General features: G+C 46.7%; 8 protein-coding genes across 9 annotated transcripts; 4 read left to right on the forward strand and 4 right to left on the reverse strand.

The window, feature by feature from the left end:
- Positions 1 to 497: 497 nt before the first annotated feature.
- Positions 498 to 1,209, forward strand: LOC6733046 (M-phase phosphoprotein 6). Its single transcript, XM_002080088.3, has one exon. It carries the CDS (start codon positions 655 to 657, stop codon positions 1,141 to 1,143), a length of 489 nt encoding a protein of 162 aa, XP_002080124.1. The 5' UTR covers positions 498 to 654; the 3' UTR covers positions 1,144 to 1,209.
- Positions 1,152 to 2,392, reverse strand: LOC6733047 (ubiquinone biosynthesis O-methyltransferase, mitochondrial). The gene is made up of 4 exons (XM_002080089.4): positions 2,235 to 2,392; positions 2,005 to 2,181; positions 1,413 to 1,945; positions 1,152 to 1,331 (listed from the first exon to the last, which is right to left on the reverse strand). Exons 1-4 carry the CDS (start codon positions 2,258 to 2,260, stop codon positions 1,201 to 1,203), a joined length of 867 nt encoding a protein of 288 aa, XP_002080125.1. The 5' UTR covers positions 2,261 to 2,392; the 3' UTR covers positions 1,152 to 1,200.
- Positions 2,393 to 2,468: 76 nt separating this feature from the next.
- On the forward strand, positions 2,469 to 4,489 carry LOC6733048 (5'-3' exonuclease PLD3). Of its 2 annotated transcripts, none has more exons than XM_039298293.2 (3): positions 2,469 to 2,585; positions 2,688 to 2,894; positions 2,956 to 4,489. In XM_039298293.2, exons 2-3 carry the CDS (start codon positions 2,706 to 2,708, stop codon positions 4,249 to 4,251), a joined length of 1,485 nt encoding a protein of 494 aa, XP_039154227.1. In that variant the 5' UTR covers positions 2,469 to 2,585; positions 2,688 to 2,705; the 3' UTR covers positions 4,252 to 4,489. The 2 variants fall into 2 exon arrangements, with proteins under 2 accessions (XP_039154227.1, XP_039154222.1); XM_039298288.2 differs by lacking the exon at positions 2,469 to 2,585 and adding an exon at positions 2,606 to 2,624.
- Positions 4,336 to 6,820, reverse strand: LOC6733049 (exonuclease mut-7 homolog). The gene is made up of 3 exons (XM_002080091.4): positions 5,927 to 6,820; positions 4,892 to 5,871; positions 4,336 to 4,833 (listed from the first exon to the last, which is right to left on the reverse strand). Exons 1-3 carry the CDS (start codon positions 6,694 to 6,696, stop codon positions 4,706 to 4,708), a joined length of 1,878 nt encoding a protein of 625 aa, XP_002080127.2. The 5' UTR covers positions 6,697 to 6,820; the 3' UTR covers positions 4,336 to 4,705.
- A 315-nt stretch (positions 6,821 to 7,135) lies between these two features.
- LOC6733050 (nucleolar complex protein 2 homolog) lies at positions 7,136 to 9,650 on the forward strand. The gene is made up of 2 exons (XM_016180472.3): positions 7,136 to 8,251; positions 8,322 to 9,650. The coding sequence occupies exons 1-2, from the start codon at positions 7,232 to 7,234 to the stop codon at positions 9,594 to 9,596; spliced, it is 2,295 nt and encodes a 764-aa protein (XP_016025733.1). The 5' UTR covers positions 7,136 to 7,231; the 3' UTR covers positions 9,597 to 9,650.
- LOC27206493 (NADH dehydrogenase [ubiquinone] 1 alpha subcomplex assembly factor 2) lies at positions 9,601 to 10,350 on the reverse strand. The gene has a single exon (XM_039298346.1). It carries the CDS (start codon positions 10,108 to 10,110, stop codon positions 9,658 to 9,660), a length of 453 nt encoding a protein of 150 aa, XP_039154280.1. The 5' UTR covers positions 10,111 to 10,350; the 3' UTR covers positions 9,601 to 9,657.
- On the reverse strand, positions 10,095 to 11,941 carry LOC6733052 (5'-3' exonuclease PLD3). Its single transcript, XM_002080094.3, has 2 exons — positions 10,576 to 11,941; positions 10,095 to 10,518 (listed from the first exon to the last, which is right to left on the reverse strand). The coding sequence occupies exons 1-2, from the start codon at positions 11,785 to 11,787 to the stop codon at positions 10,249 to 10,251; spliced, it is 1,482 nt and encodes a 493-aa protein (XP_002080130.1). The 5' UTR covers positions 11,788 to 11,941; the 3' UTR covers positions 10,095 to 10,248.
- A 468-nt stretch (positions 11,942 to 12,409) lies between these two features.
- LOC6733053 (probable aconitate hydratase, mitochondrial) lies at positions 12,410 to 16,725 on the forward strand. Its single transcript, XM_002080095.4, has 4 exons — positions 12,410 to 12,578; positions 14,019 to 15,656; positions 15,723 to 16,226; positions 16,288 to 16,725. The coding sequence occupies exons 1-4, from the start codon at positions 12,546 to 12,548 to the stop codon at positions 16,474 to 16,476; spliced, it is 2,364 nt and encodes a 787-aa protein (XP_002080131.2). The 5' UTR covers positions 12,410 to 12,545; the 3' UTR covers positions 16,477 to 16,725.
- The last annotated feature ends 146 nt before the right edge of the window (positions 16,726 to 16,871 follow it).

Here is a 16,871-nt window from a genome sequence, read left to right on the forward strand (position 1 = left end):
TCTCTAATTTCAATTCATATGCATATTCTGTATTTACTTTAGTCTGCAGTCCAACACACAAATCATTCAATGTTTTCTACTTGGTCTCCAAATGTAATTTGTATCATCACGAATAAGTAACAATAACAATAACAATAAGTACACAATAATGTTTAGCTATTCCTTAAGGTTTATTTTCCGATTATATTGGTTGTTGTTTTTATTTTAGGATCTCTCCAAGGACAGCGACATATTTTTTATGAAATTGGGTCTTTTATTACGTTTCAAATTAAAAGCATTAACCCTTTAAGAGCGCCTGTGCTAGTCTTGATCGTTTTCAGAGCACGAATCAGCACAGCTGGAAGTTTTCTTAGCATTATTATTATAATATCGTTTTTGGTAAAGCTTAGCGAATGTTAAAAAGATCAGCTTGATAACGTAGAATTGTTTTAGTTTTCAACAGTAATTTAAATATTTACTCCATACATCGCATAAACACGAGGGCGCGCCACGTTTTCTAGCTATGCTAAAGGACGCTTTGCAGCACTGGCTTTCCCCATTTGTTTTGCTCGGTCATTCTGTTTTTGAAAAAATTAAACGTGTCTGATGTTTTCGCCCTTATATTTAAACTCAAAGGGACTTCTATGCTATTAGATTCAAAAATAAATTAAGAAAATGCCAGCCAAATCAAAGCCGAGACTTTCGCGTGGTGTCCTGGACATGAAGTTCATGCAGCGCACAAAAGTTAAAGTGGAAAAGGAGGCAGCCGATGAGCAGAGCAGGGCACTGTACTCCAACGAGATCAACCAGAAGATGCTCAATTCCACCTCGAATTTCGTGGTTGAGTCCAGCTACTCGATTTGCGCCGGCCTGATAGACGGACGCCTCAGTTTCCGCGGCATGAATCCGGAGCTAGAACTTCTCATGGAGCAGGATCTGGTGGAAAAGCAGGGCCGCACAAGGCCGGAGCAGCCCAAGGAAGTATCTGACCAAGACATGATAAAGGCTTATTATGCCAACAAGGCTCCCACAGTCTCCGGCAGCATGAGCAAGAAGTTTAACACCAAAAAGGACTTCAAAAGGAAGCAAATCGGCGGAGATAGTGAGAGTCCGCATGCCATGAAGAGGCAGCACTTTAAGAAACCACGCTCGGATGACGAATAGTTTACTACTTAGTTGTTACACTCGTGACTTAGTTTTTATTTAAATAAAAATACGAATTCAATTGTACTCGCGCTGTGCTTGTTTCACCGCCTGCAAGGCGTAGCACATTTGGTTGTTGTTGATCCATCGCCAGGTGTTGCTCCAAAAATCGTAGGTGCTTCCATTTACCAACACCGTCTGACAGTTCACTGCAGATGAACGAGAGAAAAAGTTTATAGGGGCTGGTTTAGGATAGCCTAATCTGAATATAAAGCCTCAGATAAACTTACTCGTATCCAATATGCGCTGAACGTCCAAGGGCGAAATCATTTTGTCCCAGTGGTGCGTTCCCCTGGGCACCAGATTCAGAACATACTCGCTGAGTAACACGCCGCCGAACCAACTAGGTATGGTTTTGTTCAGAGTGGTGATGAAGATGGATCCTCCAGGCTTTAGGCTGCGTACACTGGCCTCCAGCAGGGACACTTTATCGTTAACGTGCTCCAGAACTTCAGACACTATCACCGCATCATAGCATTCGCAATTGGCCTTGGCATGCTGATCCACGGGCTCCATTTTGTACACCACATTGCTGGCCAACTCCGGACTGGAGCATTTGAGATGCTCGCGAGCAACCTCTATTAACTTCTCGCCGAGATCTATGCCAGTCACCCTGGCACCCAGGCGCGCCAAGTGTTCTGTAAGCAATCCTCCGCCACATCCGACCTCCAGAATACTTTGACCCAACAACACCTTGGTGGTATTTACATAACCTGGCTTCACATTGCCACGCGAAACGATGCCATCTCTGATAAAGGGAACCCTGAAAGGTGGAAAGGACTTAGCTATAAACCTTTGGAACATCATATCTGTATAGCTTACCTAATCTCATTCAGGGCATGTAGAGCTCCCATGGTTCCATTTTGATTCCACCACTCCGAGGCGTAATTCTCATGGTGCCCCACTTCCTTTTGGGTGCCGGCATCCAGTGGCTTCGCTGTGCTGCTGCTTCTTGTCGAATTTCGCACGATAGGACAGGATAGCAAATGTCTCAGCTTGCTGGAATGCAAAACTGTAAAGTAATCTATTTTGCAGTCTATTTTTGGACTTACCCTCTTGCTAATGCATTTCGCAGCATTTTTGCGAGAAAAACAAACGTTGATAAAAAAAACAGCTGACTTTGTTTTGCTGCCCGACGAAAGCATGGGCGTAGCCAGATGCATTAAGGGGGATTGAGAATTCTTGAATATTAAACAATAACTATTATTTGTCATTTTTAAATACCCATATTGTGAGGCATTATTGTACTTTCAGGTACTTTTTTCATGTAAAAGTGTAAATATTAATCAAGAAAATGACAACCCCCTCTCCACACACGTTATTTCACTGTTGAGAAATGTAATGGCTGTGAGAAGGAACTATGGAATGGATTGGAATGGATCACTCTTTTCAGTTCCGATCAGGTTAGTTCTTTCCATTCTTCTAGCGCCTATCAGAAAGCCGTGAGCACTATCAATCACCTGCCATATCGATAAAGATAAGCAAGCCTTTGTGGCTCATCCCAGATATAGCTATTTGTGGACATGCCGGAATACAAGAAGCTCGAGGACCAGGAGCCAGATGTGGAAAACGCCAATAGCACCACCGTCCAGAACACTGCTACCGTTCAGGACGCCGGGGAGGGACAGAGGCAGGCGGCTGGCCAGCAGGCGGGACAAATGGTGACGGTGTCCTTGTTCATGCTTCTTTTCCTCGGCAGCTCCTACTTTCAAGTGTGTACTTCATATAAGATTGCAGCCACATGCATTTATTGAAACCATTCCCTTTCTGCAGCCGCGACCACGACTGCATCAGTACAAGGGGGGCAGGGGTCATGGACTGCAGGAGAAGTTCGACTGCAACATACAACTGGTGGAATCCATACCTATTGGCCTAACATATCCTGACGGTAGTCCACGATTCTTAAGCACCTACGAAGCTTGGCTGGAGTTATTGAAGAGCGCAAAGACCTCACTAGACATAGCTTCCTTCTATTGGACGCTGAAGGCCGAGGATACGCCCGGGGTGTCGGACAACAGCACTCGGCCGGGCGAGGATGTCTTCGCAAGACTCTTAGCCAACGGAAACGGCGGTAGCAGGTCGCCCAGGATCAAAATTCGCATTGCCCAGAGCGAACCCTCTAGTGTCTCACCCAATTTAAACACAAAGTTGTTAGCTAGCGCTGGCGCTGCCGAAGTTGTTAGCATTTCGTTTCCCAAGTACTTTGGCAGCGGAGTGCTCCACACCAAGCTGTGGGTGGTGGACGACCAGCACTTTTATCTGGGCAGTGCCAATATGGACTGGCGGGCACTGACCCAAGTCAAGGAGATGGGCGTGCTAGTCCAGAACTGCCCAAAACTGGCCCAAGATGTGGCCAAGATCTTTGGAGAGTACTGGTACCTAGGCAACAGTGAAAGTTCTCGCATTCCCAACTGGGACTGGAATTACGCGACCAACTACAACTTGAAACAGCCCATGCAGCTGAGTGTAAACAAAAATACTAGCATGGAGGGCTTCCTATCTAGCTCACCGCCTCCCCTTTCACCCTCAGGCCGAACAGACGACCTGGACGCCATCCTCAACACTATTAACACGGCCATAACTTACGTAAATATTGCGGTTATGGACTATTATCCGCTGATCATATACGAGAAGAACCACCACTATTGGCCGTTTATCGACGACGCTCTGCGAAAGGCGGCTGTAGAACGGGGCGTGGCTGTAAAGCTCCTTATTTCGTGGTGGAAGCACTCGAATCCCAGTGAGGACCGGTATCTCAGGTCACTGCAGGACTTAGCATCCCAAGATGACAAAATTGATATACAAATTCGTCGATTCATAGTGCCGACTGATGCGAGCCAGGAGAAGATTCCCTTTGGCCGTGTTAACCACAACAAGTACATGGTTACAGATCGAGTGGCTTACATCGGAACTTCCAACTGGAGTGGAGACTACTTCACGGACACCGCTGGCATTGGACTGGTGCTAAGCGAAACCCTCGAGACCGAGACCACTAATACGCTAAGAAGCGATCTGCGGAATGTTTTCGAGCGGGACTGGGCTAGCAAGTATGCCACACCGCTGGTATAATCGCACAATGTTGTAATATGATTCCATTTATTTTATTCCGATGCCAATGTTGTTTTAAGTATTTAGCTCCCGACAATTGTTCAATCCTATTCATTGTTTTTATTCAGTTTTGATCATGCGTGAATTCAAATAATACGCGTATTTATGAATTGGAATAATGTAAGTATTTAAAGTATGGAGATACAGTGAGCATGAAATCGTAACGTAATAAAATTCATTCTTTCATATGCTACTCGCAGTCACATAGTTTCCTTCTGATTTGTAACATGTGTACAAACTGCCTAACTAGGCACTAACCCAGCTGCCTGGCTAGTCACTAAATATATGTTAAATACTCTTTGCAACTACATATAACATTTGCACTTAATTAAAGTTCGGCGAACGCCTTTGTCGTCTTCGCGAGAATCGCTATCCCTCAAAAGGAGCATGGGTATAACAAGGGCCAGCTCCTCAATCACTTAACATTGGCACCCCGCCTGAGAAAGTTATTGCTGGCGATGCTCTTTTCGATAGCCGCTTGTATGGAGGACACGCGTGCAATGAGCGTGTTGTAGATCAGCAGCAAACATCGCGCATCGATGGCTATAAAGTAGAAAATTAGTCTTGCTACATTCAATCGAAAAGCCAATCCCTGACTCACCGGCATAAAGAATCTGCTCGCGACGCAGCGGTCTATTGGCCCAGTTTGAGCACTGGTTTGATTTGTTCAGTTTCTTGCCAAGGCATGCCAATGAGAGATCCGTGAGGGCGTCTCCTGCCCGGTTTACATTGCCGAAGGGAAGTTCAACGCCGAAGCGCTGCTTTTTTAACTCCAACCAGAGATTGCGAAGGTCCAAGTAGTGGTGAGGCATTTGAAGGCGCAGTTGCAGGGGCAGTGACCGCTGCAATACACTGAGATCACTGACCATAGAGAAGCCCACCTTACGAATGTTCACGTTGTTAAAGATATTCGCCCCAAGCAAGCGCCAGTGTTCGGAGCGTAAGCTCTCCCGCGCCAGGCAATCGATCAGGTAGACATTGTGGCCGGTGGCGATCTGTAGCACGCACAGCTGATTGTCTCCGCACACGCTCTGCATCCATTCAGAATCCAGGTATATGACGCACTCCTGCTGCAGATGGTATAACATGCGATCGAATTGATCAGCCTTGTCCACAATGATAAGGCACTCGTCGGGCAGGTCCATGGTCAGGTACATATCACATTTACTCGCAGGGCAGCGTTCCTCGCCGGGGGATTCCCAGCCTGACGCTTTTCCAGCGCCATTTTCAGAGACCTGCGTCTCGATCTCCAACGGACAATCTTTCGGGTCAATATTGAACTCCGTATACCAGTAGATGGCTTCAGAATGAGCTCCAGCAGAGGCCAAATACTTTACGAAGTCCGTGCGCAGCGCGTGGTCAAAGGCATGGACGCTCACAACCTCCCGGAAACTGGCCAGGTTTATGCGCGTCTTCTCGTACTCGCGGTAAAGGTAATGCAAATAGCTGCACGTCTTCGTGAACTTATAGTTGGGCGTGACGGCGTCGTCAAAACCATACTTCTTGGCCAGTCGCGCCACAATCTTGGCCATAGGCCGATAGCTGAGCACGTTATGGGAAATTTTGAGATTTTTGTAACGACTGCAGGTGAAGATAGAATTAGCTGAGTTGCAAGACCAGTTTTTTAAATACTTACTCAAGTAGATGCTCGCAGAGCTCTATGACTGACTTATCCTTGTGCAGCAACGAATCCAAGAACTTGACGAAGGGCAGCCTCTGCTGTGTGGCATGGTCCAGATACTCCTCGGCCAGTGGTAGTTTCTCGATTGCAATCAGCGGGAAAGCCAGTTCCAGCATGTCGAACTCGTGCGTCAGCTGCAGACTGATGGACCATTGGGTGACCTCTTTGTAAAGCCCGTTGTCCAATAGTTCGCGCAACTTGGGAAGCAGTAGGTCGCGGATCTGGCGTAGACTGTAGGTATGGATCACAGCATTGTTGAGGGTCAGCAAGCCGGAGGTCTTGACAAAATTAAAGGCTATCATGCTGGTGTTGGGATCACAGCCCTCGCCAAGATGCGGGAAATCCTTGTGGAGCTTGCAAACCGTGTCCAGCACAAAATGTGACAAGCTCTTCGTCTTGATGTTGCTGCTGTCGGGGCAGTTGGCGAAGATCTTCAGGGCCAGGAGCAAGGGATCCTGATGGCCCATTAAAGCCCTTCCAAATTCCTGGCGCAGATGCGGCGACTGTTTCTTGCTATACATGTTCCACTTCTCGCGGAACAGCTTAAAAAACTCCTCCGCCTTCGCGTCCAAGGTGGCGTCAAAGTTACAACCGTCGATTCCAGCACCTGTAGTGATGTCCTCCAGGCGCTTGATCTTCAGGTTCCTCATTAGGTGCTCCATGTTCTCCTCGTCCGACTCAAAGCCGGCGGGTATTGCGTTGTACATGTGGCTTTTGAGTGCCATTTCTCACGGGTTCCCCGTGTCACTGCAAATCGAAGCAAGTGCAATTGCAAATTACAAACGCAATTGAGGGTAAAGGTGAAGAAACATCGATGGAAATATCGATTTCAAAAACATCGATGTTTCAGCGACCGCCCACAACAAAAAACCGACATATATATATATATATATATATATATATTTATATTATATTATATTATAAATGAAATTTGCCAGTGTCAAATTATTTAAAATTTTTACTTAGGTAGAAAAATTTATTTGTTGGATTTGCTTGGAAACACAGCTATCATTCGTATTTCAGTTATTCCAACTGTATTGCCTTTGAAGTCCAACTGGAAAATGAGTTGTAAATAAATTGTAAATAATGTCTAGATAATAGTTGCATTTTAATTAAATTGTTAAAACTTGCTTAGTTTTGCTTTAGCTAGTATATAGCTGTATTTTCCTAACGCAATGGCAGCACTGCCCACAATTCAGCAGCGTGGCAGCCCCGTTGAACAGCGCACGTGCATTTTTGTTTTAGTTTGCACGTTGAAAAATGAAGCTGGCAACGAAAAAAGTTAAGACTCTGGGCAAATCTAAGCCTGACCTAAGCAAAAAGAAGGCCGCCAAGGATGCCCTCAGGAAGGGGAAACCGCAAACATCCTCTGAATCGAAAGTTCTCCCAAGAAACCCGAACCAGAAAGTCGGCGAACCAGTGAGGAATGGGAAGCCCACAAAACAGGGATTCAAGAAATCCCGGAAAGAGGAGCTTGAAGGACTTAAAGATATAGACCCAGAGTTTTACGATTTCTTAAAAAAGAATGATAAGAAGCTACTGGACTTTAATTTACTGGACACAGATGATGATGAAGAGGGGGATGAGGAAGACAAGGAGGATACGGCAACTAAGGAAAGTGAAGACGACGAGGATGATGAAGAGAAGTACCACAAACCCAGCGAGGATTTAGAGGTGGCTAGCGATGAGAGTGACTTTGAGATCGACGAAGAGGACGATGCGGCAGCTGGAGGTATCCAAAAGATCACCCTCAACCTGTTGCATCAGTGGGAACAGCAATTGGGCCAGGCCAACATATCCATTGACATTGTTCGCAAGGTTATACAGGCTTTCAATTCAGCCCTGGCCAGTATCTCTGCCGACGGAGCGGACGGAGGAGAGAACCAGCCTAATGCCGCCGCATTTAAAGTAGTGGGGGCAGCTGCGTTTAATGGAGTAATTCAGCTCTGCGTAATCCACCTGCAGCCCGCCATCATTCGGTTGCTGGGCGTTAGACCCAACAGCAGCCTACCGCTGCACAAGCACAAGAAGTGGGTCAAGGTGCGCGGCTGTTTGCGCTACTACCTCACCGATTTGATTCGTCTGGTGGAGCAGGTGTCTAGTCCAAATATCTTGGGCGTGTTGCTGAAGCATCTGCATCAAATGGCTGGCATGGTGGTCCCTTTTTCGGCACTTGGAAAGACCATATTAAAGCGCCTGGTTGTCTTATGGTCCACTGGAGATGAAACAGTTAGAGTTCTGGCCTTTCTTTGCATTCTGAAGATAACCAGGAAACAGCAGGTAAATATTTTGAACTGGAAAATTATTGTGAATATTATAGCAGGAGGGCTAACATCAATGTATCTTGCAGGCGACCATGCTGAATCACGTTCTAAAAGCCATGTACCTGGCCTATGTTCGCAATTCCAAGTTCGTGTCGCCGAACACTTTACCAGGAATCAACTTTATGCGCCGCTCGCTGGTGGAGATGTTCGCGTTGGATTTAAACGTCAGTTATCAACATGCCTTCCTCTACATCCGACAGTTGGCCATTCACCTACGAAATGCAGTGATCCTTAAGAAAAAGGACAGTTTTCAAGCGGTTTACAACTGGCAATTTATTAACTCGCTGCGCTTGTGGGCAGATCTCCTGGGAGCAAGTGCAAACAAACCACAGTTGCAGCCTCTGATTTATCCCCTTGTTACCATTGCCACCGGAGTGATTCGACTGATACCCACCGCTCAGTACTTCCCATTGCGATTCCACTGTCTGCAGACCCTAATTTCACTGGCCAAAGAGACAAACACATATGTGCCGGTTCTTCCACTCATTGTGGAGGTATTAAAGAGCAATACCTTTAACCGCAAGCACTCGGCGGTATCCATGAAGCCAGTGCAGTTTACCTGCGTCCTAAGGCTTAACAAAGGGCAGTTGGCGGAAAATGGCTTCCGCGATGAGGTGATCGAGCAGGTGTGTGGGCTTCTGTTGGAATATCTCGCTCATGAGTCCGCCTCGCTGGCCTTTAGCGATTTGGTGGTGCCCACTGTCATGGCCATCAAAACGTACCTTAAGGAATGCAGGAATGCCAATTATGCTCGAAAACTTAAACAGCTACTTGAGAAGATTCAGGAGAGTGGCCGCTTCATAGAGCAGCAACGTAGCAAGAGCAGCGTCACATTTGATATAAAGGATGCCCAGGCGGTCGCCGCCTGGGAGCAGCAACTCCGTCTTAAGCGCACTCCACTGGACGTCTACTATTCCAGCTGGCTAAAGACACACGAGACCAAGAAGCGACGACAGGCAGCGCAGACGGATGAAATCAATGCGGACTATGATGTACCCAAGCTAAAGAAACTACCGGTCAAAACCGGAGTACCAGTGAGAAATGAAAACGGCGAGGTCGAACTCTTCCCCTCGGACTCGGAAGATGAAGGCAATGATGGCCTGCATTTTGGTTCAGATGATGATGACGATGGAGATGTACACAAGGAGGAGGAGGTGGAAGTTGAGCAGCCTAAAGCCAAAAAGGCTAAGAAAGCGAAGCCCGAGAAACAAAACCACCGGCCAGCAATAGTGGAAGATGATTACGATGAGGCGGGTGGAGCCGTGGATATTGTTAAAGACTTAGATTTGAACGAATGGTAAAATATTTAAGATCAATTTAACTATATTTACAAATTAAATTAAAAGGAAAACCAATATAGAGTTACTTCTCCGGTGGCTCCTTGCCAGGAATAAACTCATACTCCTTGTATTTGGGAAAGGTTCCAATGGTTGGTCCGTCCACCTGCTTGGGCAGTGCCTTGTCGTCCTTGCCCTTGGCGTATGTTGCTTCCAATTCGGCGGCGTTGCGTTTCTTCATGTCCATTATCTGAAGATTTTTCACCAGCTCTTCGCGGGTGGGCGGCTCCTCCCGGCGCCCTCGTAGCCACGCCTCCCATTCGGCAGTCAGCTCCTGGTCGAAGGCTTCTTTATCCGCTGGCTCGAACCACCGGGAAGGCTTCCTCTTCCCAATCGAAGGATTTGCAGGAATTTCGTAGTACTTATTCCCAAAATAGTCCTCCCCAATGTAATCCCCACGAAACTGCCGCGGTCTTAGGGATTTCCAAAAGTTCTTGAAGATGATGCCAATCACATCGCGCGTCGGCTTGTTAGCCATGGTTAATGTTTGCTTTATTTTAACTCGAGAGCGAGGAACTTAAATTTATTTTAGAATTTGAGGTTAGATTTTGCATTTGTTATGACATGAACAGCTGATGGCGGTGTTGCAAAGTGCCGGCGGATTTAAAAGCGTAATTCAAATTCGTAAAATTGGTTTCAGTGGCAAAGCATAGGGACTAAACCAATCCCGCATAAAAATTGCCATTAAATCTGTACGGATACTATTATTGTTGTAGTCCATGTCCTGGAGTAGTAATCCAATGCCAGCTGAGTAAGTAAAATGCTCTCCCGACAAACTGGAGGTGCCAATAAAGGCAACCCTATCGGTGACTAAGTACGAGTTGCAGTTAACTCTACCGCCGGAAATCCTCTCCAGTTCATTTGTGGTGGGTACAACAAAACGTCGCTGCAAGAGCAAAACAATTGTCAATAAATTTGCCAATACTTTGTATTAACTCATTACCATTTGTATATCCACTTCTTCCGTAATTTTGTCGAGCGCTTGGAGGGACCTCAAGAAGTAATCCTCGCTGGGATCCGAATACTTCCACCATGAAATAAGCACCTTAATAGCCACACCGCGTTCCAAGGCAGCTCTACGCAGGGCATTGTCTATGACCGGCCAGTACTCCAATTTGTTATTCCGTCTTAGCCGAGGAGAGTACTCCATTAAGGAGAGGTGTATAACGTCTGTGGCCTTGTCGATAGCCTCTAAAATGGCATCTAGCTCTCGGGTCCTTCCAGTAGCGATCAACTCTGGTGGTGATGTGGATAAATAAGCTCTCATTGTATGTTTTTTGTTGATGTTTAGCAAAAGCGGTCTTCTTTGATTGATGTGTGTGTGGTATATCCACGGCCAGCTCTTTGGCACTTCATTGCTGCCCAGATACCAATACGCCTTGAAGATCTTGCCCAGATCTAGGGCAAGATGGGGACAATTCCTGGCCAGCACACCTAGTTCCTTCCGTTGCGTCAGTGATCGCCAGTCCATGCTAGCTGTGCCCAAGTAGAAGTGCTCCCCGTCCACTAACCACAGTTTTGAGTGCAGCAAATTAATGCCCACGACGTCGGCTGCTCCGTAATTAGCCAAGATACGGGCATCAGCATGCCACAGGCTATCCTGGCTGCGATTAACCACAATCCGCACGCGCAGCTTGGGTCTGCCGGCATCTCCATTCGACAGAAGCTGCTGAAAGAGTTGATCTCCAGGCCCGGTGCTGCTATCGTTGACGTCCAAGCCGCGCAGTGTCCAGTGCGGAGAAACGATGTCCAACGAGGCCTTTGCCCTGCCTAGGAGGTGCTGCCAGGCCTCAAAGGTGCTCCTCAGTTGGGGGTGGCTTTGCCATTGGCTGTAGTTCAACCCCGAAGGCAAGCTCTCCACCAGTTCGAGTTGACATGGTAACGGCTTCTCCACCGGAACGGGGCTGTTTCCGTTCTCATTTCGATGGTAGGTCTCCAAAGGCAACAGAAGCACAATCATCACCAGAACGAAGAGTAAAAGGACTGGTATGATGTAGCCGTGGTTGCAGGAACAGATTTTTCGCTCATCCTGGAGCCCTAGGCTGCAATTAGGACGCCGGCAACAGGATGTGGTCAAAGGGGTTGGCTCTTCCGGTTCTCTGGGCACTGGCTGGTACTCCCCGGGTATCTCATGCACTAAGTGACGCTCGGACATGGCAAGGGGATCAGGACTAATGCTGACTGGCCATCGTCAAACATTTTTCACAGCCGAGCCTATTTATTATTCGCGCAGTTGTGGGAAAGTATCACCCGCCCACGCAAACAAATGGGCAGTGTTGGGCAGCACAGCGGCATTCGTCTGCGCTGGCTGCTAAAAAAAGCTAGAGCACATTAATGGTGGGTACAGGTAAACGATGTATTCCATGATTTCCGCTTATTGTCGCAGTGATTTTTTTTTAATCTGGTTGCGTTTTTTTTATTTTTGTGTTATTTTTAAACAACATTTACTCGATGCGAGACATCGTGCGACTATCTAAATTCACAATCATCAAAATAACGGTTTTTTGGTGCACCTTTTAAAATTATATTTTATTATTGTCAATGCCAGTCCCTGCTTAGAAAAATAGGTTTGTCGTCAGTGCATTATTTCAGCATTTACTCCAATTTAAGTTAACTCCATAAAGTCCATTAAATCTCTTAATATTAATAAATGTTTATCGCTTTAATTCTAAACTGATAAACATCATATGATCCTACGTATATAACGACCCAGATTTGGCGGGAAACAAGCCGGCGGGACATTGCTGACGCGTATGCGCGACGCCAGCTAACACTGGTCGCCGTGGTAAAGAAGTTAGTCTGTCTTGAAATCTTCCGGCTGAGAGGGCTGAAAATTTTGACGGCTTCAAAGCATTTGCTGCAATATCAATTTCGTCGGGTTTATTTCGAGTATCGCTTAATCAGGACGCGACCATGGCTGCGAGATTGATGAGCGCCCAGGCACAGGTAGGTTCTAGTGCGGAGCCTGTGCCTCCAGTCGGTCCAAATATAACCACGCACATATATACGTTTACGTATAGAATCTGTGAATGGAACCACGAAATTCAAAGCTGCGATAAAGACAACTGGACAGAGCACTGCGCGAAAGTTTACCAAAAATCATTGCCAATTTCTTACAGACACAGCAGGATGTTGGCAGCGAAAAATAGCAAATTTTTCGCACAGCGTTTTCTAACCTAAAATCATAAAATTCGAAGTGGTTAGGTAACCGAGTTCGCAGTGTTTGTGATTCTACAGTCCCTACATCCCAAACATGTATATTGAATACGCAGCAGTTAACCATGCGAAATCGTTAGCTCTCAACAATTAACAGCAATTCGTGGGGGTTTGATGGTTGGCATATTTGCATTTACATAATCGCCGTGGCCCAGTTATTTAACCAGGAGGCGAACACCCTCTAGAGCATATATCTTGGGGCGGAGGACCGTCTTATCTGTGACAGGTTTACTTACATTTTGATAATGCCGCACTAAATATAGCTTAAAAAGTTGCGCCGTTTAACTTGAGTATCACGCGCATTGGAGGAGTTTTGCTTTTCAAGTGGGGTTTTTCCACGTCAGCTTCGAGAAAGGTTTCACTGTACTCTGCCCATAAGTTAACGACCTATTTGACGTAATTGTCATTGCAATTGTTGCGATTTGCTTGCATGTACACACAGATGTGTCACGTGGTTCTTCGAATTGGAGGGGCCTGTGGTATATTGTAACAATTTGAAAGGCTAAGTTATCTTTTCTTTATCTCGGCATAAACAAACCAAACTATATTTCCAGCTACTTTTTATTTTTTTATTTTGCAATTCGAAGAGCCTTTAAGCATTTAGGCTTGCACTTAAAATATTTCGATTGTTAAATTTAAGCTTTCAATCATTTCACTAATCTCAAAAAAATATTTTGAAAAATTTCACTCTGAAGCGGTGAGTGGATCAATTGATAATTTCAAGCTATTCAAAAACTCCAAGACAATTAAAAAATAACAGCTTAATACTTAGCAATATATTGATCTTAAAACAAGTGAAACATATGCTAATAATGTTGTACGTTTGTTATATACATATGTATGTCAAATTTAATGTACAATAAAGAAGAATAATCACAGATATGGTCCCCAAATGATTGTACTCTTGGCAATTTTCAAAATTGTATTTTTTTACAAAACATTACTGCCATTTGATATTTTCATATTTCCTGATAGAGAAATCAATTTAATTAAAGTGACGAAGCCTCCTGACATGATAATCAAGTGTTTATTGCGCTACCAATCTACTCAATCAAATCTCACAGAGTGCGGAGTGCAAATAAACTAGAGAATGGCATTGTGCTAATTACTTGATCTTGATTGCCAAGTTTACCACTTCACCATATTTAACAGTTCTTATCTGCTTTCCAGGTGTGCCGACTGGGCAAGCATGCTGCGTCCGAAGCCACAGTGGTGCGTCAATTCCACGCCTCCTGCTACACCGCCTCTAAAGTTGCTCTGTCCAAGTTCGACTCGGACGTCTACCTGCCGTACGAGAAGCTGAACAAGCGCCTGGAAGTGGTGCGCGGTCGCTTGAACCGCCCACTGACTCTCTCCGAGAAGGTGCTGTACTCGCATCTGGACGATCCCGCAAACCAGGACATCGTGCGCGGTACTTCGTACCTGCGCCTTCGCCCCGATCGCGTGGCTATGCAAGATGCCACTGCACAGATGGCTCTGCTGCAGTTTATCTCCTCCGGACTGAAAAAGGTGGCTGTGCCCTCCACTGTTCACTGTGATCATTTAATCGAGGCGCAGATTGGTGGACCCAAGGATTTGGCCCGTGCCAAGGACCTGAACAAGGAAGTGTACGATTTCTTGGCCAGCACCTGTGCAAAGTATGGATTGGGCTTCTGGAAGCCAGGCAGCGGCATCATCCATCAGATCATTCTGGAGAACTACGCTTTCCCCGGCCTGCTGATGATTGGTACTGACTCACACACCCCCAACGGTGGTGGCTTGGGTGGCCTGTGCATTGGCGTTGGTGGTGCTGATGCCGTCGATGTGATGGCCGACATCCCCTGGGAGCTGAAGTGCCCCAAGGTGATTGGTGTCAATTTGACTGGCAAGATCAGCGGCTGGACCTCGCCCAAGGATGTTATCCTGAAGGTTGCTGATATCCTGACCGTCAAGGGAGGCACCGGTGCCATCATTGAGTATCACGGCAAGGGTGTTGACTCCATCTCCTGTACAGGCATGGCCACCATCTGCAACATGGGTGCTGAGATCGGAGCTACCACCTCTCTGTTCCCCTTCAACCAGCGCATGGCTGATTACCTGAAATCGACAGGCCGTGCTGGCATTGCCTCCGAAGCCCAGAAGTACCAGGCCAAGATTCTGTCCGCTGACAAAAACTGCGAGTACGATGAGCTGATTGAAATCAACCTGGACACCCTGGAGCCCCATGTTAACGGACCATTCACTCCCGATTTGGGCCATCCCATCAGCAAGCTGGGCGAGAACTCGAAGAAGAACGGCTACCCTATGGACATTCGTGTAGGTCTTATTGGGTCTTGCACCAACTCTTCGTATGAGGACATGGGTCGCTGCGCCAGCATCGCCAAGGATGCCATGAGCCATGGCCTCAAGTCGAAGATTCCCTTTAACGTGACTCCCGGATCAGAGCAGATCCGCGCCACCATCGAGCGCGACGGCATCTCAGAGGTGTTCGACAAGTTCGGCGGCACCGTTCTGGCCAACGCTTGCGGTCCCTGCATTGGACAGTGGGATCGTAAGGACGTTAAGAAGGGCGACAAGAACACCATTGTCACATCCTACAACCGAAACTTTACTGGCAGGAACGATGCTAATCCGGCCACCCATTGCTTTGTCACCAGTCCCGAGTTGGTCACCGCTCTGTCCATCGCCGGTCGTTTGGACTTCAACCCGCTGACCGACGAGCTTACTGGTGCTGATGGCAAGAAGTTCAAGCTCAAGGCTCCCTTCGGCGACGAGCTGCCCGCCAAGGGTTTCGACCCCGGACAGGACACCTACACTGCTCCCCCACCCGTAAGTACACTTAAATTCCCAAACTGATTTATAGTGTTTTCAAGAATCAATATGGAAATCCCACAGAGCGGCGAAAATGTCAAGGTGGCTGTCGATCCCAAATCGACGCGTCTGCAGCTGCTGGAGCCTTTTGACAAGTGGAACGGCCAGGATCTGACCGATCTGACTGTGCTGATCAAGGTAAAGGGAAAGTGCACTACTGACCACATCTCCGCTGCCGGACCCTGGCTGAAGTACCGTGGCCATTTGGACAACATCTCCAACAACATGTTTATCGGCGCCACCAACTACGAAAACAACGAGATGAACAACATTAAGAACCAGCGCAACGGTAGCTGGGGCGGAGTTCCCGATGTTGCCCGCGACTACAAGGCCAACGGCATCAAGTGGGTGGCTGTCGGCGATGAGAACTACGGCGAGGGTTCGTCCCGCGAGCATGCCGCTTTGGAGCCCCGTCACCTTGGTGGTCGTGCCATTATCGTCAAGTCCTTCGCCCGTATTCACGAGACCAACCTGAAGAAACAGGGTCTGCTGCCTCTCACCTTCGCCAATCCCGCTGATTACGATAAGGTTTGCGACTCTTGACTTCTGTGCCTACGGTCATTTTAACCATATCTTTGTAATCCAACAGATCCAGCCCACGAGCAAAATCTCCCTGCTCAACCTAAACTCCCTGGCGCCTGGCAAGCCCGTAGATGCCGAAATCAAGAACGGCGACAAGGTCGAGAAGATCAAGCTTAACCACACCCTGAACGACCTGCAGATCGGCTGGTTCAAGGCCGGCAGCGCTCTTAACCGCATGAAGGAACTGGCCCAGTAAATGGTCCTGGACCTACTTAAGACACCCAGTCCAGAAGCCTCATCCCAACCTTCTCCCTGTAGGTGAACACACTCAAATTCACAAAGGAAGCAATCGAGTTATGGTATTGTTATTCAATTTTTTTCTAATTGTTTATATTATATTTTGAGTATATCGAGTGTGCAGCTTTAAAAGTGAATTATGTAACCGAACGATAGCGAGAAATTGTAAAAGTTTTATATATATAATTATACACAATTTTATTTGTAATTCTTGCTATGCATGCCTTTTTATTCAATTTTTGTTCTTTTCGAATTTGTCCAAATGCTCTACAGATTGCCCTACGATGAAACTTTAAGTGCGAATAAAACTCAAGTAATATGTATTAAACCGATTCTCTTTCATTTAATAAACAA

This window comes from Drosophila simulans, chromosome 2L, assembly GCF_016746395.2.
Source record: "Drosophila simulans strain w501 chromosome 2L, Prin_Dsim_3.1, whole genome shotgun sequence".
NCBI classification, from domain to species: domain Eukaryota; kingdom Metazoa; phylum Arthropoda; class Insecta; order Diptera; family Drosophilidae; genus Drosophila; species Drosophila simulans.